Source organism: Papaver somniferum, unplaced genomic scaffold (assembly GCF_003573695.1).
Source record: "Papaver somniferum cultivar HN1 unplaced genomic scaffold, ASM357369v1 unplaced-scaffold_117, whole genome shotgun sequence".
NCBI classification, from domain to species: domain Eukaryota; kingdom Viridiplantae; phylum Streptophyta; class Magnoliopsida; order Ranunculales; family Papaveraceae; genus Papaver; species Papaver somniferum.
The window spans coordinates 6,512,878-6,538,666 of NW_020620714.1; the positions used below are offsets into that span (position 1 = coordinate 6,512,878).

Here is a 25,789-nt window from a genome sequence, read left to right on the forward strand (position 1 = left end):
ATTTTTGGTTCTAGGTCTGTGGGTTTCATTTCTCTTATCCATTGTTTTATAATCGAATCGACGATGTTTTGATTTTACGATTCGCGGCGATGTTTTGGTTGAACGAGGAATTTTTTTTTTTCTTCCACAATCGGAAGATAATATGAAACTGGAAGAAGAAGAGTTGAAATGAGTAGAATTGTTTTTGATTTGGTTTTTATACAGTTTTACCAGAAGGGCATTTATGTAACTTCAATATCATATAGGGTACCCCTTAACTAGAGTCTTTGGCTGGGTATAAATTGATGGCCCCTAAATCCTTTGGGGTGGCCCCTAAAAACGCCAACCTTTTTCTCTTTCAGTGCGAGTCCTGCACACACTTCACAGAAGCTTACTTCAGACGCGTGTACTTTATTCTCCTCGTTCTTCCTTTTCTTGTAATTTATCGAAAACCCATTTCTCAAAATTTCATTATCATCACTCTCTGTAAAAACCCATTTATCAGAAACCCATTTCTCAGAAACCTGATTCAAAACGAAAAATGGGTAGTAGTAGTGGTTTTATACGAGGAGTTCTACTGGATGAATCACTTTTGTTTGCTGAAGATAACAATGGAAATACATTTTTTCAATCTGGTTCTGAATCTCTTCTCAGCAGACTTCAATACTCAAATCTCCACACGGTATAGTTATTTTCTTATTAACACCTCTTTTTTACATCCTTGTTAGTTAAAATTGAAATTTTCTGATGGTTTTGGAATATGGGTTTGTTCTATTTCTACTGAAATGGGGTGGGTTTTGGTTGTTTTTTTGGATCAGATACTGGATAGAATTTAAGGGTTTTGATTTGGTTGAAAGGTTTTTGTTTGGAGATTGGTGGTTAGGGTAAATGGTTATGCGTGAAATTGGGTGAGTTTTATTTTGGATGTCTAAATATGGAGTTTAATTTCTGAATTGTGGGACTCAATGATAGGGTTTTGGTTTCAGTCTTGTGGATTCGTGTATTTGCAATCAAGAATGTTATGAATGATCATGATGGTTTAGAAGGATATACGATCCGCAATTCTTGCAAATTTGGTAGCGGGTATGGGTTTGGGTGATTAGTGAATTTGATTGCATTTACTGAATATTATGGCTAAAATTTATTCTGTGATTGATTGCGTATGTTTCTCTATGGGCTCCTAGTCCACTTTCCTAGTAAGTTGTTAGTCTTGATGTCTTGCATTGGTGAATTACTTGATGCATTAGACTTTTCTGATTTATTAGTGCATCTGTTTTGCAGGCAATTTCCTATGAAGGGAGTGTTTCACCCCAAAAGGTGTGCTTTTCCTACTTTAGATTTTGCTATGTTAATATAAGGTTTCCTTGCAGCTGTCTTAAACTCTATATAGCACAATGCCATAACACTACATATTTGTCCCACTGTTTCTTAAGCAAAGAAAGCTTGACTATGTCAAGTGGTATTCAACAACCGGCTTAACCCTATTGGGAGACATTATCAACTCTTAACTTATTGCATTTGTATGCATGTGACAATCATTGACAAGCTGGTGCCATTAGTCACTCGTTCTTATGATCTGTAATTCCTATCATTCCGTAGTTATGATCTCTACTTTCTCTGCAGTGGATCTGTGGTATGTACATTGTGTGATATTGTTCGTGTCAATGCTTTCTTTTTGAAATAGGTTATCTTCCTCAAGGAGATGGCAATGCTATACTCACTGGATTGCTTCATGCTTGACCCATCTTCATTAGATGCATCCCTTAGTGAGATTTTGCAATCGTGGGGAGACATCGGGGGGAGTTGTTTATATGTAGCTTCAAGTAAAGATGATGACCTCTTTCTTAAACTACATGATCATGGATGGCTGACTGTTGCTAAACGTAAGCATTCCATTTTTCTAACTAATAATAGTTATTCCTTCCTTAAGATTGATCATATATGCTATTTCATGCACTTCTAAACAAGATTTTCGTTCCCTGTCTAGTTAAGGAGAGTGGTGACGGGATGGAGGATTCAGAAGTAATGCTTATTAACAAGCTGGAAGAGCTACCTCTTACTCTGTGCCGTCTTAGTAGAAAGGTTGTTATTCTGGTTCCTTCTACACCTTTATCATATGCTCCAAGGATACCCCTCTCTACAGATATCCTCTGTCTAGAAAACTAGTCTGCCATTTTTTCTACTTTCAAATTCACATGTTAATTTTCTCTATTTTCCATTTAAACAGTTTACAAGTAATAACGTCATAAGAGTTGGTTACGTAATGAAAGCTTCTCGAGAAGCAGACTTTGCCAAGGTGATTCCCATGAATATCTTAATTGAGAGATTTAGCTTATTGGTTATATTCTCCTGTATCTTATGTCTGCCCACTGTCCTCTTTGATTCCAACAGAGAGGGGCATTCCCTATGAATCCTACTCAGAATGGGCTGATGTTTATTCCTCTCACCTTCGATCTCCCACTGGAACCTCAAGTGCACGAAGTTGATGTCGTTTTCCATAAAGCAACTGACGAAATTACCAACATTGAACTGACAGGTTCTTCAGAGTATTTTAATGGAATTTCTTTCTCCAAAGGCATGCAGGAATTGAAGAGGTAGTTACTTTTTAAATTAAAAAGCATAATTACTCGATATACGTACGAAGTTGACCGTTTCTTTTAATATGCTGGGATTTCTTTCACAGGTATTGCGAAAATCACCCTGATTGTTGTGTGATAGACCCACTGGATAAAATTTATCCAGTAGTGGACAGATTAATGATCCAAAAAGTTTTAGCTGGATTGGAGGAACTCAAAACAAGTGGTGACTGCAGAATTCGTGCTCCACACTTTCTAAAGGTCTTCAAATTAGAATGGTATTTTTTGTTGCTTATTTAGAAAAACACATGCACCGTGCGTATGTGCCAATGATTCACTTGTTATAGTGGAAAAATCTTATTTGTGGGACATGTTTTGTCTATACAAGACCAGTGATGTTCTGAAGTAAATTTTAAAAATAGGAATACAGTGAAACTAGGTCGTTTCCTTGGTAGTTCGAAGGAAAAATAATAATGGTAGTCAAATCAAGAAAAGCAATTTATTTGGTTAATCTTGTATAGTGCATCCTGTTATCTGGATATTTTGGTCTATTATCTGAACCACTATTTGATCTCACCACTGTTGATGCCTGTTAAGACTCTTTTCAGCTGAACTTTACCAATTTGGAATTTATCTCGTTATATTTGTTTCTTCCCTTTTGCAGGTGGATAGTTTCAATGAACCCAATATGATGGAGAGGCTATCTGAAGCTGAATTACTTCTTCCTAGTATTGTGAAGCCTCAAGTTGCTTGTGGAGTTGCTGATGCCCACAACATGGTACAGGCTTGTCCGTTTGTAGTCAACTCATGGTTTATGATTCTTGTTTTAGTGCTAGCGGGTTAAAGAGTTAGGGTCCAGAACCGTTCAATACTGATAATTGTACAAAAACTCTTATCCGATGTCCCGTTTTTACTGTTTATTAGTTGAGACATGCTAGTGAGTTCAGATATCCGCTACTGGAGCACAGACATGCTCTCATGTAGTTCACTCATAGTTTTGGATTCTTGTATTGGTGCTAGCGGTTTAAAGAATTTTAGGTCCATAATCATCCAATACTGATAACCGTACACAAACTGTTCGCCGATATCCCATTATTACTGTTTATTAGTTGAGGCATGCTAGTGAGTTCAGACGTCTGCTACTTGATTACCTACTATAAGCATTGAATCATGGTAGATCACTATCCGTAACCGTAACTATCTTGGATATCCATGTTAGCTCCATATATGATTTGTATTCTCGATTAACTCGCATTCTTTTGTTCCCTACAATAACTTATCTTGGCTCTCTAGGTTTGTGGTAAGCTGGTAACATAGTCTTTCTTGAATTCACAGGCTATTGTTTTTAGGACTGATGACTTTCTGGACTTGGCAGTTCCCCTTCCAGCTGTTATTCAGGTATATAAGAATTCTGAACAGTTTTACTAAATTTTCTGACTGAAATTGCTACTCGGGGGAAATCAATGTGTGCGTCTCACCTCCACCCCTTTTGAGTGTCTTGGACTAACTTAGTTTGTTTTAATGTTTGAATCTGAATAACCGACTGATTTGATTATTTTAACATTATTAAAACTGCAGGAGTACGTAGATCATTCAGCTGTGCTTTTTAAATTTTATGTTCTGGGGGACAAGGTTTTCCATGCTGTCAAAAACTCAACACCAAACTCTGATGTCTTCTTGTCATCATTTGAGAAGGATGGTCTCAAACCGCTCTCCTTCAACAGGTAGTTCTCTTAACTTTATCTGGCCCTGCTTTGTGCAATGTTTTGGATTGGCAATTATGTACGAGCAAACCATACATTTGCTCTCTCTTAAATTTATCCGGCCCTGATCAATGAGAAACCATTTCCTTACCTACCACAGCTTAAAATCGCTGCCCACAGCCAAAGGTCAGATTGAAGCTTCAGGCCTCTCCAGCGCCGATAGTACGTCTCTTGATCTGGCATTAGTAACAGATGCAGCACATTGGCTTAGAAAAAAACTGGATCTTACCATCTTCGGTTTTGATGTTGTTGTAAGTGAAGTGTTATTCTTTTTTTCTTTTGAAATGATGAACTATTCTAGAATTGTTCCCAATTCTGTGCTGAATACCCTTTTCGACGGAATTCCTTGAACTGTTTGTCGTATTTGATTTGTAACATGGCAGTATTAGGTGATTCTTAAACGATTCATAGAATAGTTGTTGAATGCACGTGTTTCCACCAATAGCTAGTACAAAGTATGGAATTTTTTTCACCTCCATTACATGGATACTAGTCCTTGTATTTGTGTTGATATTTATTCTTTATTTTCCGAGTTTCAGATTCAAGAAGGCACCAGAGACCATGTTATCGTGGACGTAAACTATCTCCCATCGTTTAAAGAAGTACCTACTGATGTTGCTATACCTGCATTTTGGGATGCTATCAAGGGAGCATATGAATCAAGAAGGCGTCATAACTAGTAGTGACTTAGAAGATCGTGAGATGTCGTAAGCCTGTTCATTCGTATTTCCTGACTAGAGCTGTCATAGACCCCAGAAAAAAGGATATACAGAATTTCCAACCTTAACGGTTTCATTGTTAACTTTGCGAAGATGATGGAAGCCAAACTGAAGATATTTGAACTTTTATGTTATGAACTCTTTTCAATAGTTTTTCCGAAACGGAGAAATGGTTATACAATTCCAAGGAGGAAGCAGAGAATAAGTTTATGGAGTTGGTGTAGTTTCTGAATATCTTACTCCGGAGAACATTGAATTACATGTGTGATAACTTTGTGTTTGTGCTTCAATTTCTCAGAGATCTCTCGTGCTTTCTCATTTCTGATAAGTCTGTTTGAAAGTTGTAATTTCTCTTCCTCCAGCTAGCTTGCCATAGTAAACATTTTCCTGGATCTGGTAGTTGTACTGTTGTAGCCTTGCTTTATGTTTATTTCAACAGAAGTGGCTGTAACTTTAATGATGAAGGTGGGCCTGACATCTGAACGGTACTATATATGTTACCTGGGCCGCAGCACGAAGAGATACGTTCCAAAGTAGTCATTGGTGTTTTCCTGTTTGGATCCATCTGACACGTTGTATAAAGTGCTCTCTTTTAAGTCAATCGGAGGATTTATAAGGTGTAAACAGCATGAACCCTAAACCTAATGCTACAAAATACCCTAATTTAGTCGGTGAAGAAAAACAAACGGTATGTAGCTAAATCTCCATCCTCTGTTTTGCATATTTATAGCTAACGGAAGTATCCCTTCATTGATCTAAAAGATTTCCATCGTATGTCTTCTGAAATTGGTATCGTATTTATATTTTCCCGTATTAGGGACTGTATTTCATAGTTCGATACGTAGAGACATGAAGCATTAACTTCTCTTTATGTACGAATGTCGTGTAATGCAGAGTAATGTACAGCCACATGATTACGGACAACCAGAGTGAAAGAGGGTACTACTAACCCTATTAAGTTGGGTGCTATGAATGTCGTGTGCAAGTGCAACCACAAGTTGTGAAAAATATGAAAGCAACAAAAATGTGAAAAATATGAGAAAGAAGAAGAAGATTAGAGGGACTGGTGGCAGTGACAATATTTGACACGGTGCTAGTCTTCCAGAAGATTTATATTCGGAGCTATAATTATAGAACTATATAGAAAGAAGTCCCGATAACATAATTACAAAATTGAGCAGGCCCAATCTCACACTGCTTCTCAAATTCCCCAATTTCTTAGGCTGATTGTTGCATCAAAAAATTACAAACACAGAGAAACCTTCTGGGGAGACGGGCGTTGATGAAGATTTATATACAGAGCCTGCTTTCTCCCAAAGATGGAGTTCACATGCAAAAAAATGAGCACCAAAGCACAATGTGCAATCATGTCTGGATATATATTCTTAAATTACTCATCATCAGAGATCCAACCGCCACATGAATGCTTGTCATGTGAGTATGGTATATACGGACCAGGTGCAAAATGAAGGACAAATGCCTTTTGGTTTTCTCCTGGAGCCGCAGAACGCCTTTTGTCCTGTTCACTGTGTACTTCATCTTTCTCTTTCTTGTCCTGTTGGTCCTGGTTTCCGTCAGGAGCTGAAGAAACAATTGATCTCTGGTTATTGGGGGAGGAGCAACGCACTTCATTTGACAGAACACTAGTAACTACTTCTGTTTTAGGGGTGGTTTCTTGGTCTTGCTCACGTTCTTCATCTTCTTTTTCTTCTTCCTCTTTCTCTTCCTCTTCCTCTTTGTTCTCTTTCTCTTTTACCTCTATTTCTTCTCCCACTTCCACGTTTGAACCATTTCGACATATTGGTATATGACCACACATACGAGCTATCTTCTTGTGCTCAGGACACCAATCCGTACGGCTCCAGAAATAAACCACTGGTGGTTTTGAGTTCCATAGCTTTATTTGGTTGTCGCTTATTCTCACAGATGAAGGTAAGAACTGAAAGGAACAGAGTGCAGATGTTGGCCACTACTATATAATTTCAAAAAAACAAATTACTAAGAGAACTATTCGAGCCTGTGTCTCACCTTACTCGAGAGTCTCTCACTATCATTCCAGATCAACTCATATGAATGTTTCTTTTCCAATCTGGTGCAAAGCACAACGAAAATTAATGATGGAGCATTACACATTGAGCCTTTTCCTGGATGTGTGTGGGTGAGAGAAAAAGAGTGTAAAGTACCTTTTAGTGTCCGCCGGAACAAACAGAACAAGGAGTTTGGGCTTGAAACCAAGAGCCTTGTCAATTGAATTGTTAGCAACGAAAGAACTGATCCCAACAGGAACATTAAGGCAAATGATCTGAGAAACGAAAACAGGAAGAAGAGATAGCAAACAAAGTGAAGATAAATTTAACAAATGTAACTCAAAAGGACTTATTAAAAGTATCCAACCACCTTAACTAGCTCCTGAAGATAGTTAGCTTAGGAAATATCAGGAATGAAAGAAAATTGTCCATACCAATTTGGATCCGGTAGCCAATCGACGAACGCTCAACCAATCAGACTCATCAACAGTACCGACATTCTACAGAGAAGTATCAATAAGCATACAAAATACTCATACAGGAAAAATATAAAGCTACCAAAGACACACTGAAGATCATAAATCTACTTCTCCTTGAATACGGCTTGCGAGCAAAGAGTTGTCAGTGGCTTATACATGGAAACAGAAGATGAAAAAAGAAGAAATGGAAACAGATTCTAGACTTATTCTAGTGCCAGTGAAGCCACACATAACTCACCCACCATACAAGAGAACTTTCGAACAAGCTAAACAAACCTAACAATCACTTAGATAATGTAGAAGCCCATGGAACTAAGTTTCCTTGAAAACTAAGTTTCAATGAAAGGTTTGTCTTTTAAAGCTACAAGGCGCAAATTCAAAGAGCCAGGAGATATGAAATTACTCCAACGTCTAAGGAGTCTTAAATCAGCTGGGTATTCTGGGTTTGCACAGCGTATATGCCTTCAACAACCCTTTTCTTGGAACTCGTCTTTCTAGGAGAATTATGTCCACAGGCGTATACTGTCCTTCATGGTTTCAGAGCAGGCTTTTCAGCGACGGGTCACAAAATATCAGTGTATTTGCTTTTTCGAACAATAACATGTGGGTAAGCTGATATGCTACTCAAACAGAGATAATGATAACCGAAAGAACATTAACTCAAACAGCGATAAAGATAACCGGGGAATGTACCTTGGATTGCCACATATCATAGTCTTTAAATGAGCAATCCTTTCCGGACCCTTCAAGCCATTGCTTCATAGAGCAAGTGAAGTCATTAGCACTATAGGCAACATTGACTACCTGCAGTAAAGAAAAGATAAAAATCGATAAAAATTATTTAAAAAGAAAAAACATATAAAAAAAAAAGGAAAAAAAAAACGAAAGGGAGTTGATATATAATGAAAGTAGGTCATAATATGTCAGAAAGATGAAACCCAGATCCAATGAAAATAAGTACAGCATGCAATAGAAAATTTACTATTTATTGTCTGAAACATTACAAGAGCAAGTAACCAGCACCAACTACATAAAACATTCTTGCAAGCTTAAATTGATAATCTTTCAAAATTGTATAACTACTGCCTCATACAAGTAACGGACTAGGTAGAACATGACTTGGACAAAACATGAGCAACCTTGCGATTGTAGAGAAATTATGCTCAATTCCTATACTCCATCTACATCTATAAATTTAATGTTTAACTCAGTATAGCGAGATTAAACTGAATTGTTACAGAATTCACCAACCAACCAAACTAAAAGAAGCTATAAGCATATTTGACCTATATAGTATATACAGGTCCTAATCTCCCCATGATACAGAACAAAGTGGTTGACCGAACAACAATGAAAATCTGGGCCCTCTACTTCTGTCTAAGTTCATATTAATGTTTATCTATTAATAGATCCAAAGTGAGAACAACTTATCAGTTATAATTTATAAAAGAGAATAGGTCAAGTGATAAGGCCTTACAGTGTCGCCTTTGTGTACATAAGCACGAAGCTTATCAACAACCTGCACATAAAAACCCACGTTCTTAGTCTCCTCAAGGTTTCTTGAAGATAAAGTTACATAGATAGAAGCATAATTACAGATATAGAATGTAAATCAACATATGGACAGACATTGGGCAAAGACTGTGACTCATAAGACTGCTGAACTGAAAAGAATACCACAAAGGACATATATCATGCATTTAAGAAAAATCATAACCTAACCTTCAGTTTTTGTCTCGTTACAACCAAGTCACTCAATGATAGAATGTCCATATTAGGCCAAACTAACCGAGGTCTCCAATTTCTACTAAGACCAACCAGATTAAGTTGTTAAACAATCTGTTATATACTTTTCTAAGTCAATATAAACTGTTTATATATGTCACTGCTCCTGGAGGATTATTAATTGGACTTGCTTCATGACAATGAATTAGATGAGGTGGGTCAGTGCTTAATGTTATCTTCAATTTGTTGATGTCGGAAATGCAAGAAGGTATATAACTACATTAAAAGTTCCATCCTCACAAATTTCTTTCCAAATGTTACTGAATTTCTCAAAGACAAAGACACTTATGACAGACAACGTAGTGAAACTATATGACGTTATTCATGCATTTCCATAATAGGGACAACTGTTAGAATGAAACAAGAACGCAAAATAGTGTATACTGCCTTACATGATAAAGCACATTCCGGGGGGTAATAGAAGTTTAGCGCTAAGGTCCAATATGAAAGTAGACAGTTTAGAAAAAAGTAAAGTGGTACTTCAACCTAAAGATCAAAACTTGTGTTTCCACTTTTGAGTTTTGAGCAAGTGTTGAAAGAAGGAATTACCTTGCACTGAGTTATCTGGTTGATGATCTTTGGGTCAACAACATCTTTTGACTCATCAAGTTTAGAGTGTTCTTTGCACTTCTGTAATGCTGTTCGATCAGCCTGCAAAATTGTAAGTAAAAAAAAGTTTGTAAACAACAAACTCAAAACATTTTAAAGCATACTAAGCAATACCAGTTGGATGTAAGCAAGCCATACCCGATCAGTTGTTTCTGCCTTTTCCTGTGAATTAGTAGTTTTTACACCTCTACACTTTTCCAGTTTAACTTTATTTTTATACTCCTTTTTATAGTCATTCAATGTCATTGAAAATGGTGCTGCAACTAGATTTTTCGCTCTGCACATTTTTGTTCAAAAAATATCCAAGTAGCACAATCAGAATACATTACTGACTTCCAATTAAGAAATTGAACCAGAGTAGATTGCAAGTATAAACTCCAACCGTCCCAACAGCAGTAGTTGTTAAAATACACTAGTATAGTATATAGTATTACTTACCGGTTTGCTTTAGCGCCTAGTAGAGTCTCTGAACCGACTGAGCTTGTTGGTACCTTTTGCTGCTCGAGAGATTGATCAGTCGAAGACTTCATACCGCCCTTCAGAGTCGTTTCAGAGACACTGTTGGTGCCCAATCCAGTTGTAGAATCCAGACTTTGAACCGAATATCTTTTGACATTGTTTTCTACGAACTTACTTTGTTCTGTAGGAGCTAGCATTTCAAATTGATTTGGTTTCTTCGCAGAAACACTTCTCTGGAACTCTTCAGATATAATTCTCTTCCTCTTCAAAACTTTTTGTTGGCTTGAAGGCTGAGCTTTCCTCTTTATGTCAGGAAATACAATGTGGTCTTGAGATGGTGTTGCCTGACCTTTTTCGATTTCGTGATTCCTATCAATAAAACAATGACCATTATGTAAAAACGCTATGTAAAAACTAAGGATGACCCTACCTCTCTAGCCAAAATAACAAACCATCCACGGGATGACTTTTCAGCAAGGATGGTATACTATTCCCCTCGTTGAGATGATCACCTCACAAACTATCAATGAGGTTTGGCTGTGCAAAATAGATCACTTTATCTCCATGTTATCTAATAAGCTTTCAATTCGGATAATTTTTTTTGAAGTAATCAACCTTTCTACTGACCACATATCCTCCCATTTGACTACCGTATATTATCTCTTTCAGAAGCAGCATGATAACTCATTCTCACTACTAAGACATATAAACCAGAAGGAACATAGAAATATTGCTTACAGGCAATAGATTAGAATTCGATTTCTTGGCAACAAATTGCACCAAGACCTCTTAACAAGTCCTCGTTTCCCTGCATTAGCGATATCCCTGCAAAAAGTAACGATTTGCATCAGCAATGTAGATACTAAAATAAATTTATATCATATAAGAGACTCAAAGGATTACCGCGGCAAGCATTTACGGTGAAATGCCCTCGGACAGCGTCTACATATTGCAAACTGCAATTCACGTACCATACTATTTTCATCTTGTTTGCATTCATGGCATTTATGAGCAGGACAAGCAAATGACCCCCCTGTAACAATTATTTCCTGAAGGTGTTTGCTTCCCACTTCATTTCGCGGATAAAGCAGGTCGGAAACACATTTGGAATGATAAAAATGGCCACAGGAAGCACAGCCGAACACCTGTGAAACAATAGGTTAAAAAGGGGGGGAAAGATAATGTCCAAACCTATAACATAGGGAATCTGTATAATAGAATTATGTATTGCAGGCAATTAAATCTGAATTCGTAACGTGGTGACCACATAGCTATTGTCTAAAACATTATGTGTAAATTAATCAAGATGTCAGGAAAAAAAAAAGGACCTGCTAGTGGGAGAAACCAAGTAAAGATATCATTAATTAATTTTCAAGTTACAATAGGCTTAGAGAAGTACAAGAGATATCATAAGTAAAATGTGATAAAAGATCATTGAAATAGTTGAAAATCCCAAAAAGGTGAGCGGAAATAAGAGCAGATGGATGATACTCTAACAATATTTCATTATGAAGAGTCTTCCTACCTCTTGAATAGAAGAACAATCAGAAGAGCCTAACTTTCCACACGCAAAACACTGGTGCTGCTTATGCTGACAATTCAAGCAAATGAACTTTGGCGCCTGCACAAAACCATTATAACTGAATATTTGGAGGGGGAAAAAATACTCTATAAGAGAACAAACAATATGAAATGAAGATATAAAAAGACGCATACAGCTAATTCAGCCTTAGAAAGGCCCAGTGTTTTGCAATTTGATTCATTCCCAGCGTCTCCAACAGTTGCATGAAAGCATCGTTTGCATTCCCCGTCACAACTGTATCCGCACAACAACATAAACGAGATATCAGAGGAAAATTATCTCAAACAACAAGGTTACAAAGACATGAGTAATTGACCATCCAGCATCATTAGTCCCAACTCCCCACAACCCCACCTTCAGCAATTAAAAATGCTCTATCGTTCTTATGAGTCGAAATGTCAAATCAAAATCAGTTCTACTCCTCTATCTCGGATAAAGTATAAAAGTAAGCAAAAGTACTCTCTCCACCAATGACAGACTACTCAAAACTGATGACAAAAAGAGAACCACAACCAAGAATAGAATGCGTACCATAAAACACGACCACCGTTATCACAAATGGAACAAACAGTATCATCTGATTCTTTATCAATCGTCTCTTCATCTGATTCTTTATCAGTCATCTCTTCGTCCGATTCTTTATCCATTGTCTCTTCATCTGATTCTTTATCAGTCATCTCTTCATCTGATTCTTTATCAGTCGTCTCTTCATCTGATTCTTCACTATCATCATTAACAGTATACTTTGGTTCTTTCTTCGTCATCTTCTTAACTTAACCAGCAGAGATATCCTGCAAGAATAACCTCAACTAAGACAAAGGACAACTTTCAAAAAGAAAATATACCAAAGAACAAAATAATCAATGGCGCTTGACCGGACACCTTAAACACCAAAAATCGTCCAATCAAAGAGAAAGGAAAAAGGCCTAATCAAACCCCCAAAATCATTCAACCAAAACAACAACAACAAAAATGGGGCTTCATAAAACCCCCAAAATCATGAAATCAAAAGAAAGGAAAAAAAATAATGGGGCTTTATCAACCCCCTAAACCCCAAAATCATGAAATCAGAAAGATAGTATTTTGTCATAATAAAGACGAATCATCGAAATCCCTAAATCCGAATAATTGATTCCAAAGGTAGTATCTTTTACCCATAACAATGACGACCATATCAAGGAAAATTGAACCCAACACTTAAATCACAAAACCCTAATTCATTCAATCCAAAAATTAGTATATTTTCCTCGTAATAATGAGGATCAGTACCACTAAACTTGAACCCAATACTAAAATCATAAAACCCCTAAAGAAAAACCCCTAATCATTCAATTTTTTGGGGTAACAAAATCATACATTGCAACAAAATCTTGATCCAATAACTTGCTAAAAAAAACCTAGTTTTAGAAATCAAAGATATGGTGAGGTACATACCTGCGAATGAAACCCTAGATTTCCAGCGAGAATGGTCTCTCTCTCTGTATTTGTGAGTCTCTCTGTTTCTTTTTAGGTAAGTAGTAGAAGAGGCTTTAATGGTGTGATAAGGCCAAGTGTGAGTCACCGGCTCTAACGGGAATCGCAATTCTACTCTTTTGTTTCTCTATCAGAGTTTTAATTGTTAGTGGACTACAGTGCTACACCAAAGTTTAGGCGCACATAAGGGTGCACACGAACCGAGCCGGATCGACGGACTGAACCGGAACCGGTGGAATTGTACTTGGTTTTGGACCGAACTGAGGTACAAGGTACAGGTACCTGTCCAAAAAATAGGAACCGAGGCTGAGGAGGTACAGGTACACGGTCCTGTCTAAGTCCCGTACCGTACCGTCCGGACCGAAAGTACCGACGATTTCTAGCCATTAGATTTAGGGGTAGTAAACTAATAATAACCGTTAGATTAGGGGTATATATAGAACCTTAACGCTAGGAGATCAACAGATGTTCGGGAGATCAACAGATGGGTTTCTAGCCATTGCTGCATGTTAGATACACCAGAGATTGAGATCAGTATTTTGAGTTCTACCGAGTACTGGGAGATCAACAGATGTTCGGGATCTTTTGCTCTTTATTGTTGCAGGCTGAATTAAGTTCGGAGGAGGTGCAGTTGGAACAAAGGGATCGATCTCCCATGGTGAAACTCGATCTGGTCTTTGAATGGGAGTTGTCTCATCCCATTGAACCTGAATTTGAGAACAAACCACTTGCTTAGCTAATTCAAATAGGTACCGAAATCATTTTCTTCAATCGGTAAAGTTTCATATTTATAATTATTTAGTATTTGTATCCTTCATTTACAGAACAAGTCCTGCAGACAAAATAAATGACGTTACATCCATGAAAGCAAGATGCATCCTCCTCTTTCCACTTACAAGATGTTGAAGCTGTGATGTGCTCTTATTTGCAAGAAAATGTTTCAGAATCAATTTACGAACGTGGGAAGCTTTGTATTTGCATTTTCATCTTGTCGACTTACTAGATCCGCATGAAAGTCTCAATTTGAGACAGACTGCTTGTAAATCTACATGTGTACCTGTATATTGAGTAAATATTCTCAAACATAGGCATTCTTCTGTAACCTTACTGTTCTATGACTAATATTGTCATGAGAGCTTTGGTTTTTCTCAAATTTACAGTGACAAAGTGCCGTTGGAATAATTCTTGACTGCGGGCTTAATTGAATTATTGGCTTTCTGTTATGTTTTGCCGATCTATGAAAATTTTCCAAATTTAGTACCCGAGATTAGACACTTTTCATATTCTGTTTTCCAGAGTTTTCATATTCATAAGAACCGACCGGTACCGGAACCGTACCGGAACAGAACGTGTACCGAATGGCACCGGAACCGAGGTACACGGTACCGGTCCAAAATCTTGGAACCGACCCTAGGGAGGTACAGGTACTCGGCCTCGCAAGAACCGAGCCGAACCGTACCGTGTGCACCCTTAGGCACACACACAGCACCTCACGAGTACTTCTTGTGGGTACCAAGTACCCTACATGCTATACAAAAAAATTAATTTGTTTTATTTCTAAAAGTCGTACTGAAAAATTATTGCTAAACAGATTTATTAGAAGTCGAAAAATAAATTTTGAGTACACACCGAAACTCCCTTTCGACGGGTTCCGAAACTAAAAGCAAATGCTTCGTACAAATAGAAGTCGAAGGTAATAATACTCTGATAAATGAGTATGGGCATAATTGGAAGCTGGAAGCCAAAAGAAATAGCTCCGAAAAATACATACTTTTCAACTTCTAAAAAGTAGTCATCTCTCCTAATTTCGACTTTTCGACTTATGGGCTCCGAGAAAATGATTTTTTCGACTTATATAGAAGATGTTTTGAAATAGCCATAGCAACCTAATTTTTGACTTTTCGATTTTCATAAGTCGAAAAGTTGTTTATACATTGTTATCCAAATATAAATTTAACAAAAAGTTGATTTTTTACTTCTACAAGATTGTTTTCCCAAAAAAAGAGGTAATGCTTCAAATATATCGGTAGTAATTATCCGATACGAGATCAGAATCAATTACAGGATTGACTCAAGAATTTTCTACAATTATAGAAATTTTGAAACAAGAAATATGGATGTTCAAATAACTTAGCATCATAGTTACGAGACATAATCAGAAAAAAGAAACCCCAACCATGTCAACGTGATTGCGAAGTATTTCAAATACCTTCTAAAACTGTGGCAGAGATGATTACATGTTAAAAATGTTAAATACGATTGGAAAGTGGAAACTGGTTGGTCTTTGACGTGGATAACTAAGTGTTTTCTTCATGACCTATGTATATAGGACGGACAATCTATTAAGGTGAACTAGGCGTGACTAGTAATTTACCAAAAAAAAAAAATCTAATCTCATGCCGCTTTATTTTAAAACTTGTGTTAACCAAGTAATAACTTAAGGAGGCAACACATTTAATGTGACTCCTTTTTAATGAGACAGAACATATAAAATAAGGGCATTTTCAATCCTAGTGTTGGAGGAAAAAAAATTGTGGAAGTTACTTCATGCATGATGCATGGAGAATTTTTTTAAATTATAGCGGAAAGTTATCTCCAAGTCTAAAAGTGATATCTTTCTTGAAATATATTTATTTTCGATTTCAAAATAAATATTTTCGACTGTTTTCTTAAGAATAATTAAATTTTCAAATGTTGTCATGTATTCATAACCAGTCAGACAATTAAAGAGTGTAGATATGATTTATTTGTACCCGAGTCGCAATTGTATTATTTTCGTTTCTTTATCAGAGTTTTAATTGTTGGTGGACTGGTACTACACCTCCGTTTAGGTACACAACACCTCACAAATACTCTTTGTGGGTACCAAAAACAGAAGTGCTATTTTGCTTCACAGAGAACTTAATTTGTTGTTTCTAAAAGTCGTTTTGAAAAATTATTGTCATACTGACTTTTGATTTTCTGACTTCCAAAAAATCGAAAAGTAACTTTTTAGTGCACATCCAAACACTTTTTTGGCAAGTTTCGAAACCAAAAAGCAGAATCTTCATGCAAATAGAAACCCGAAGTAATAATATTTTTATAAACGAGTATGGGCACAATTACAAGTCGGAAGCCAAAAGGAATGACTTTGAAAAATTGTTACTTTTCGACTTATAAAAGTAGCCATCCCACTTTAATTTTGGGCTTTTTGACTTAGGATCTCCGAAAAAAGATGTTTTTCGACTTATAAAATGTGTTTTGATATAGCCACCCCACACTAATTCCGACTTTTTAACTTTCATAAATCGGAAAGTCACTTCTATGTTGTTATCCAAACACGAATTTGACAAAAAAGTTGATTTTTTACTTCCAGAAGTTTGTTTTCCTCGAAAAAGAGGCAGTGCCTCAAATATATTGATTGTAGTCCTCTGATATGAGATCAGGAACGGTTACATGACTGATTCGAGAATTTCCTATAATAACAGAAATTTTAAACAAACAACAAGGGCATTCAAATAACTTAGCAACATAGTTTACAAGACATAAGAAGAAGAAAAACTAACCGTGTCAATGTGATTCCAAAGTAACTTAACCCGTTATAATTACTTTTAGAAATCATTTAAAAATTTTATACCCATATTACTTCTTATTTTTTGGCTTCCAAAAATCAATCACATAAGTCAATTCGAGAAAAAATTGTTTCATATAATATTTACTATTCTATCTATGTCAAAATTCTACATATTAAAATATACACAAACACCTTCTAAAACTATGGCACGGGATGATAACATGTTAATAAAGTTAAGTACAGTTGGAAAGTGGAAATTAGTTTGAGTGGTAACATTTTAATAAAGTTAAGTACAGTTGGAAAGTGGAAATTAGTTGGTATTTGACGTGGATAGCATAGTGTATTCTAATTAATGACCTAGTTATGTAATTAGGATGGACAATCGATTGAGGTGAACTAGGTGTGACTAGTAATTTAGCAAATAAAAATCAAATTTCATGTCGCACATTTCTAGAATAAATTTGAAAATAAAATAAAATTATTATTTTCTGTTTATATATTTTATTTTTATATATCATTATATTTAATTGGAAATGATATTTGATTCCTGTAAATAGCCAAATGAGTTTTCTTTTATCCGTAAATAACTCCTGACATTCTTCACGAATTAACAAAACTCTGCTCTTTTGCTTTTGCCACTGTAACTAATCAGTACCTTCTGATACAATCTTTGCATGATTAAAAAATAAAAACCTAAAAAATTGAGTTGCTACGTATGTCCCAAATATGTGAAATAACTACAAGATAAACATGATTCAATATCAAAATATAACCATTGTTATATGTTTTTCTCCCTATGATTAATCACGTTAAAACCATCACGATTAAAGGTTATCAAATCTTCTATCACGGCCATCTCTAGGTTTTTAATTTTTAGGGGACTAAATAGCAAATCAAACTAGAAAAAAGTATATAAAACAAAATAAAAATATATTTATAATTAAATTTATTGTCGGGACGTGTGCATATCTAAGATGTGATATCCAAGGGTTAAGAAATGCACCCTTACATGAGCTGTCACATGGGTGACCTCGTCACAACAAGACTTTTATCTTATAACTTCTCCTTAACCAAGTAATAACCGAAAGAGGCGGTGCCTTTAGTGGACTCCTTTTTAATGAGACGGGACATATGAGATAAGAGAATATCCAATGTTAGTGTTAGGGGAAAAGGACCGTGGAAGTTACCATTTTTTAAGTCTTTCATGCATGATGCATGGAGATATTTTGAAGATTATAGTTAAAAGTTATCTCCAAGTCTAAAAGTGCTATTTTTTCCCTAATACATTTATTTCCAATATCAAAATAAATAATATCTTCGGTTATTTTCTTAAGAGTAATTAAAATTTCAAATGTTAACATGTATACAAAATCATTGAGACAACTACAGAGTGTAGATATGACTTATTTTACCCTCTGTCTAAAAATATTTGGTGAATAACTCAAAAAACTAGGATTTTTGTTATAAAGAGAGAAAAAAATCATATTTCACTCAATTATTCGGTGAATTTAATTTTCTTTTTAACTCCGGCCACAATACCTTTATTGACATACCATCTGTTCATAAACTTACGAACCTAAACACATTCGTCCATTGATGTTGCACTTTTTTGCTCACGCATTAGAAAAGTCGCACAACCATGTGCATATATATTATATGCCAAACGAGAGAAAAAGATCCAAAGAAAAAAGAACAGATTATAAAAACTAATGAAGCTAAAGCAAGCACCATTAGATTTCACATCATAATATAAATCCTCTTCTTCATTCTCCAGAGAGATGTCTATGTTTTCCTGTGGTGTAATCTGAGCAAACCCACCCGGTGGAAAGGGGATATATTATCTGTGTGAGATGGAAACAAAAACAAGGGCGCTTGGTATGAGACAGAAACAGAGACATGGGAGCATAATATACAATATATATATGCTTGAATTTCTTCACATAAGGACTGTTTCTCGAACAGATTCATGCAAAATATTTCCTATTTTTCAATTTTGCAAGCCTTAGCAAATTCAATTTTGGATGCGATTTACTAGTTTTAAACCGGGATTTATGCAAATCATATGAGCCCAGGTAGATTGGTAACCCAAAAAGAAAAACATTACAGACTCCTACTAGATCAGTCTCCATTTTTTCTTCATGTTCTGCACTCTTCACTTTACTTCACTTCTTCCGATATCGGTGGCTATGTGTGTTTTTTTTTAAAGGGATATCAGTAGCTATGCTATAACTACTATAAATAGATCGATGGACCTATTGTCAAATTATCTCCATTTCATATAAAAAAAATTTTCTTCAGTCTAACACAGAGAACCGATCTTAACACAATATTTCCCCTGCAAGTCCAAAAACTTCATATGACAGTTGAACAACATCGCTCTGATCTCATTGTTTCCCTAATTTCCTCCAAAAGTTAAAAACTTCATTTCCTTTGAAACCGAAACGATACTCGAAAGACCATTTCTTGGTTTAGGTGATTTTTATCCGGTTAAGATATCTCATACTAATTACATATTTTTCATGTACTTATGGATGAAAAAGTGTTCAGGAACACCTTAGAATCAACCAGTTCACGAAATGACCAAATCAGTTCATGTACGTGATTTTATAAGAGAATAATTCATCAAATCTTATTATTTTATAAGTTTCAATTTCTTGTATTGACTAAATAACTTCGTGAATATAAAAAACTTAGTGACTACTATGAACTTTATCTGCAATTCCGATATGTAAAGAAATAAATTTCTCTCAACCTATTGTGCGATAAGTTCTTTACTGCTTGATTTTATAATTTGAGATTTATCAAGTACTAGCTTGAACTCGATTTTTCCTCTTTGCAATATTCATCATAATACTAAAATCACACGACAATGTCTCATGAGATAAAAAGCTACAAAATATGAGTAAATAGAATAACCCAACAAACCTTTGTTGATGAAGTTTTTATACATGTTTTCTTATATCAATCTTCAATATCGATTGGTGAATTCCAATATTCAACTGTCGTGCTCTATTTCTAGGCCTTGACAGACTTTAGTAGACTATCACGATATAATTTTGATCATCTAAATATAATAACAAAATTGACATACAAAAACTTGTGAGTTTGACTGAGGCGATGCTCTTTTATTTTCCTAGTTTGATCTCTCGTACTTATTACAAATTTCAACTTATTATTCCACACTTTCTTCATTATTATGTTTCCAATTTTCATTCCCAGTTTCTAAGTACGAAAAAATTGTATGAATTTAGTTGGTCGACCATATGTGATGAAAAAAATCCACTTTTTGATTATAGATTTTCTGTGGGGTTGTAGTGGTGGTGGTAAAAACGGATTCGTATCAGACTATTGAAGGTAATGGATTTTTAGATTTAAAAATATATATACAAAAATATTAACAATGGTGAAGAGACACTAGGAAGCAGGATTTCACTACTTTTCATATTCTTGTGGTTCAGTCATTAACTCTAGACAATATAGCTCAAACAAAAGAAGTTGTAACTCTAATTCTTTGCCAAAACTAGATTTCATAAAACATTATTTATAAGTCGTAAGCATGACGCATCAAAAGTAATTTAAACTAAGCATGCGATATCAGACAAAATAACAAATAATTAATAGAAATCATTAAACAATTAAATCTATGCAAAAAGTCATATAAAGAATTAATTCATTTACCACAATCATGAAAAGTTGCTTCCTCCGTTGTCCCAGTGATGGATTCTAGCTCCCATATTGAAAACACGCTCAAATGAATTTTTCATTACTCAAAAAGGTGTACAAATGATGAAAAGGAGAAAATGATGAAAATAGGGTGTTTGCAACGTTTATAATTGTTGCAAACACCGTTACAAAGAACGATAAGTATTAAGTGCAGTAGTATTTGAAATACTACGACCCACAATCGACAGTCGTTGTTACTGTAGCATGAACGACTGCCTCTGATGGTCTATTGTTCTTCGTTCTCTCCTTTAATGGCAGTAGCAGAGACAAGCTCTGCAACTTCCTATTCTACGCTCTCTTTCCTCCCCTAACTCTTCATCCCCCTTCTCTGACCTCCAAGGACTTCTTTTATACTCGACAGGGGCAAAAAATCACGACAATAACTCTCGAAAACCCTCCATTACTTGGCATTGATGAAAATATTTTTGGGAATATTATTCCCTGTTTTAGCTCTTCCACGCGTATACAGCTGCTGAATATTCCTTACTTAACTCCTCCACGCTTCTGCAGAGACCCAACTCAATCCAAACACGAGCAGCACAGCTGTAATCCCGTGAATATTTCTCTAACACACGTACTCCCCTGTGTCCTTCAAACCGAGAATATAGCCAAATGACTCTTACCAATCCTGTTAGGACAAAACACATCATCCCAGCAATTTTCAGCCATTGAATCGCCTTAAATCCCGTCCAAAAATCCAACCAAAAATCTTCCAGAAAAATAACTTATTTTTCCCGCCAAAAACAGAATTCAAAGGAAGAAGATGGTGTCCCCCTATCCAGAATGGGGGTGCGAATAGCAAATGCTCAACTGAGGTGCCCCTTAGTAATTGGGTTGCCCCTTAACCAAAATGAGAGTCCGCATAGCACATTTCTCCGGGGCGCTCCGCATAATTTTTCGAGCCGAATTTTCCAAAAATGTTTATTTCCAAAATATACCTAAAAACACACAAAACACCATAATAAGGACAAAAACAAGTACTAACAATACGAAACATTGAGGACAACTTAGACACGAAAATACGTCTATCAAATACCCCCAAACTTATTATTTGCTAGTCCTCTGGTAAACCCACCTCTGGTTTTGTGGGTTTACCAGAGGTGTACCCACAAAACCAAAACTCCAGACCCTAGCTATTTACGCGGAACCTTGGAAGGCACTAAAGAATCTCCTTGGTTGGCATACTTATTTGACTACAGGAGGAAGTACCCTGATGCGAAATTCCAATTGTTGTACACGAGTTTGCACTCAAGCATACTAAAATTCATATAAAGTGACAGAGCTCTACTCAGATAGTTTCTGGACATCATAAACCGGAGTCAACCAATCACATGGATAGATTAAGAAGGTGGATGTACGTGGATGATGTTGACTAAGATGAACCTATTCTAATGGAATGAGATACTAGTCTGGGCTAATATCAACACACTGGCATATACAAGGGAACCATTGGTCGATAACCCTAACTCTAGGTCAATTCAGCTGGCATATACAAGGGTACCAGTGGTCGACTTTATTGTATTTATTTCGGTTGGTCTGGTGGTCTGGTCTTTATTATTATTATTATTATTATTTTTTGTATCTCAGTCACTCTATTTCACCCTAGCAATGGTAAAAGAAAAACAAAAAGAAGTGATCAGGATTCTTTCGATGTTTCCATCACGAGCATATGGCGAAACTATCATTTTTTTTTAATTCTAACACCTGAGCTCTGTGCTTTTATGAATAGACTTTTTAGATGTTTCCATCTAATCAGATTGGTTCCTCAACTCCTATAACCAAGAGGTTCCCATCCACTTAGATTGGTTAGTGCCTACCTCAATAAGTATAAATTTCTAGGCTCTGGAGTTTATTTATTGCAACTAAAAAGTTTCTCCCATATCCCCAAACTTAAATCTAACATTGTCCTCAATGTTCTAAAGATGAAACTAAAAGCATGAACAAGGAAAAACTGTTACCATTTGAAGCAAAAGAGTTAAGGAAGGATATTACCGTGTTGCATGAGATTGGGTTACCTCCCAATAAGTGCTAAGTTTAAAGTCTTCAGTCAGACTTAGGAAAGGATTAGTCAACTCGAACCATAAAGTAACAGTCGAAATAACTGTGGGTCTTCAAAACCAAAAAGAGCTGACCATAGGAAACTGCAGTGAACCAAGAAAATGGACAAGAATAGCATGTCCTTACCTAGTTTCCTGAAAACTATCGCTAATTGCGGTTCAGGTTCTATGAAAGGGTCTAAATAAAATATTTTCATTGGCTGCGTTTCTTCATAGATGGGATCCGAATCACTAGGTCTTAGAGTCTGTAGAAACTCAAATAAGAACTTAAAATCACGAAGTAATAACCTAAATAATTGAGGATCCTTTAAGTCAATTAGATATGACTTACATAGTTGACCACAGTGAGAGTAGTGGTCATTCTTAAGAAAATGTGTCGATTCTATTAACCTAAAGTACTTAGGCTTAGTCTAAGAACTTAATAAGTGACACATTTGAGATCTATACGTTCCCACAATTGGAAGAAAACTATTTGGTGGGAAAACAAAGTCAATCTGGGTATCATAGCCTGGGCAAACCACATCAACCCAAGGATGGGTTTCTAACGACTGAACTTCTTCCTGGACATCATGAGGTTCGGGAAAACGAGTATGAAGGTAATCTTGTAAAATGGTCGAGGCAGAGATATCAAGTTCTAAGTGAAGGGACTTTCTGAAAGTTAAAGGTAAGGCACTAGGAAGGTGATAATCACCCCCAAACTTAGAATTTTCAGTGTCTCTAAGTAGACCTCTAATTATTTCTTGAATTTCCGTATCTTCAGAGTCCTTAAAATATTCAAGAGATTCCTCTAAGTTGTTATCAAGTAGTGCATCTTTACTCATCTCTACGGGTATATCTTCTTCGTCTAAGACTATTGTTTCTAAGTCGCCAGACTCAAAAACAACATTTCGGAATAAACTCGTTCCTCTAAACCACTATCAGCTTCGTAATCAAAAGGAAAATCTACATCGTCTAAAACGGTGGTATCCCTACTCAAATCCTTGTCCTTTTGAATAGATGAATAATCATAAAAATTATTTGGATTTGAACTAGAAATAATATAATCACTATAAAGCTCAATTGGATTACTAGATTCCTGATCACTATGCCTACATATTTCAGATTCTTCATTACTACTATCCTCATCATCATAATAGTACGAAGATGATTGAACCTTATCTGAATAAGTAGTGTCTTTTATTCTAACCTCGTCCTCTAAATTAGGCAAATATTCACTATTTACATCAAGGGTAAAATTGGAAACATTATTTTGGAAATTTAGATCTTTTAGAGAAGTTCTATTCTGGGTCTCTAACAAAAGCTTTTGGGCCGACTCACATGAATTCCTGACGTAATCTAGGAAATCAGGTAAAGAAAGTTCACTCATTGCATTATTTTCGTCCATAACTAAGTTATTCATTTCAGCGAACTTACGTGCTGTCTCAGCTAACTTACGTGTCGACTCAAGTAAAGAGGAATTAGCAGAATTTTTCTCGTATGACTGATGGTTGTGAGGATAGTGATTGGGCTCACCATGGTATGAACCATAACCTTGAAAAGGTTGGCGTTCCCAACTACTATTCCCACCATGGTCATAAAACTGATGATGTCCATATTAAAATTCAGGTCGATATTCATTGTATTGACTTCTATCGTACCAGTTCGACATTCTTAATTGCAAGGGAATTCTACACAATCACAAACAAGGATGACTCGACCAAATCAGACCTATAAAATCTAGCAAACAAAAAGCATGATGGCTCCACTTAGATTGTTTCTAGACTAGCTTCTATCTCTCGAAGGAGAATTCGTTACAATTTGAGCAACCCCTCTGGATCAATCCGAGTTAATGTGAGATGAAACTGAGGCGAGGGAAGCTCAATGGAGCTTTGATACCCAAGGCCTCACCGGCGTTACAAGCGGCTTGTTTCAACTCCCAGAAGTCATCATGAACTTTGAAGTTGCTTAAGAGGGTAACCAATATCCTTCGAAAATTTTTCCTAACAAGATCGTTACCCTATAGGTCTCTTTCTAATAAGATTTTAAATCTTGGGTTCGCGTTAGGTTTTGTTTTCCTAAAGCGGGCAAGAAGGGAACGGTGATGAAATCCGAACCCTTATCTTATATGGCCAGGCCTTTCCCTTTACTAGGAATATAAAAACACTCCGGTTCGTCCTCAATCAATTATCACCTTAAGGAATACAGTAACCCGCTTGCAGGAGATTCACGAGTGTTTCGATTGGACTTACCTCCCGTACCAGACGGGGGATGAACCGTTTCAGTCGACTCGGGCCACGACTCCTATGTCATGTGCGAGCTCGAGGGGCCGAGGTGATATTGTAATCACCGTCCTTCTCTGCACACAATTTATATATATATTTTTTTTAGTAATAAGACCCTTCCGTAGGGTTAAAAAAAAAGTCCAAAAGTCCAATTTAAAGTTCAAAAAGAAAAAAGAAAAAAAAAATTACAATTTTCCTCACACAACTCTAAAAAATAAAATAAAAATATCTAAAAAAAAACTAAGAAAATTAAAAATTAAATCTTAAAAATTTATTTGTCTTCTTTTCTTCTCTTTTCGCTTTTCGCTTTAAGCTTTTTCCTCTCCAAGTCCTTAGTGTTCCACTTCGAACCTGCAAAATAAAGACAAAAAGAAACGTAAAAAGGAACAAACAATTCTAAAAAAAAAAAAATAAACCTAAAAAAAAAAATTCTACCTAAGCACAGGTCCGCGTCGGCGGCGCCAAAATGATTATAGATTTTCTGTGGGGTTGTAGTGGTAGTGGTAAAAAAAATGGATTCGTATCAGACTTGTGAAGGTAATGGATTTTTTGTTTTAAAAATATATATACAAAAATATTAACAATGGTGAAGAGACACTAGGACGCAGGATTTAACTACTTTTCATATTCTCGTGGTTCAGTCATTAACTCTAGACAATATAGCTCAAACAAAAGAAGTCGTGACTCTAATTTTTTGCCAAAACTAGATTTCATAAAACATTATCGGTAAATCGTAAGCATGAC

The 25,789-nt window shown here is 36.0% G+C and overlaps 2 protein-coding genes across 2 annotated transcripts; one reads left to right on the top strand and one right to left on the bottom strand.

Annotated features, from left to right (window-relative positions):
* The first annotated feature begins 376 nt into the window (after window positions 1-376).
* LOC113329554 (inositol 1,3,4-trisphosphate 5/6-kinase 4-like) lies at window positions 377-5,638 on the top strand. The gene is made up of 12 exons (XM_026576418.1): window positions 377-661; window positions 1,261-1,296; window positions 1,664-1,862; window positions 1,967-2,061; window positions 2,207-2,275; window positions 2,371-2,573; window positions 2,663-2,816; window positions 3,220-3,333; window positions 3,891-3,953; window positions 4,134-4,279; window positions 4,419-4,569; window positions 4,858-5,638. Exons 1-12 carry the CDS (start codon window positions 521-523, stop codon window positions 4,996-4,998), a joined length of 1,512 nt encoding a protein of 503 aa, XP_026432203.1. The 5' UTR covers window positions 377-520; the 3' UTR covers window positions 4,999-5,638.
* Window positions 5,639-6,131: 493 nt separating this feature from the next.
* LOC113329553 (protein ENHANCED DOWNY MILDEW 2-like) lies at window positions 6,132-13,570 on the bottom strand. Its single transcript, XM_026576416.1, has 15 exons — window positions 13,413-13,570; window positions 12,510-12,769; window positions 12,113-12,212; window positions 11,922-12,017; window positions 11,300-11,541; window positions 11,135-11,221; window positions 10,376-10,765; window positions 10,076-10,214; window positions 9,878-9,979; window positions 9,021-9,062; window positions 8,237-8,347; window positions 7,499-7,564; window positions 7,221-7,339; window positions 7,066-7,126; window positions 6,132-6,976 (listed from the first exon to the last, which is right to left on the bottom strand). Exons 2-15 carry the CDS (start codon window positions 12,740-12,742, stop codon window positions 6,428-6,430), a joined length of 2,337 nt encoding a protein of 778 aa, XP_026432201.1. The 5' UTR covers window positions 12,743-12,769; window positions 13,413-13,570; the 3' UTR covers window positions 6,132-6,427.
* Between the last annotated feature and the right edge of the window lie 12,219 nt (window positions 13,571-25,789).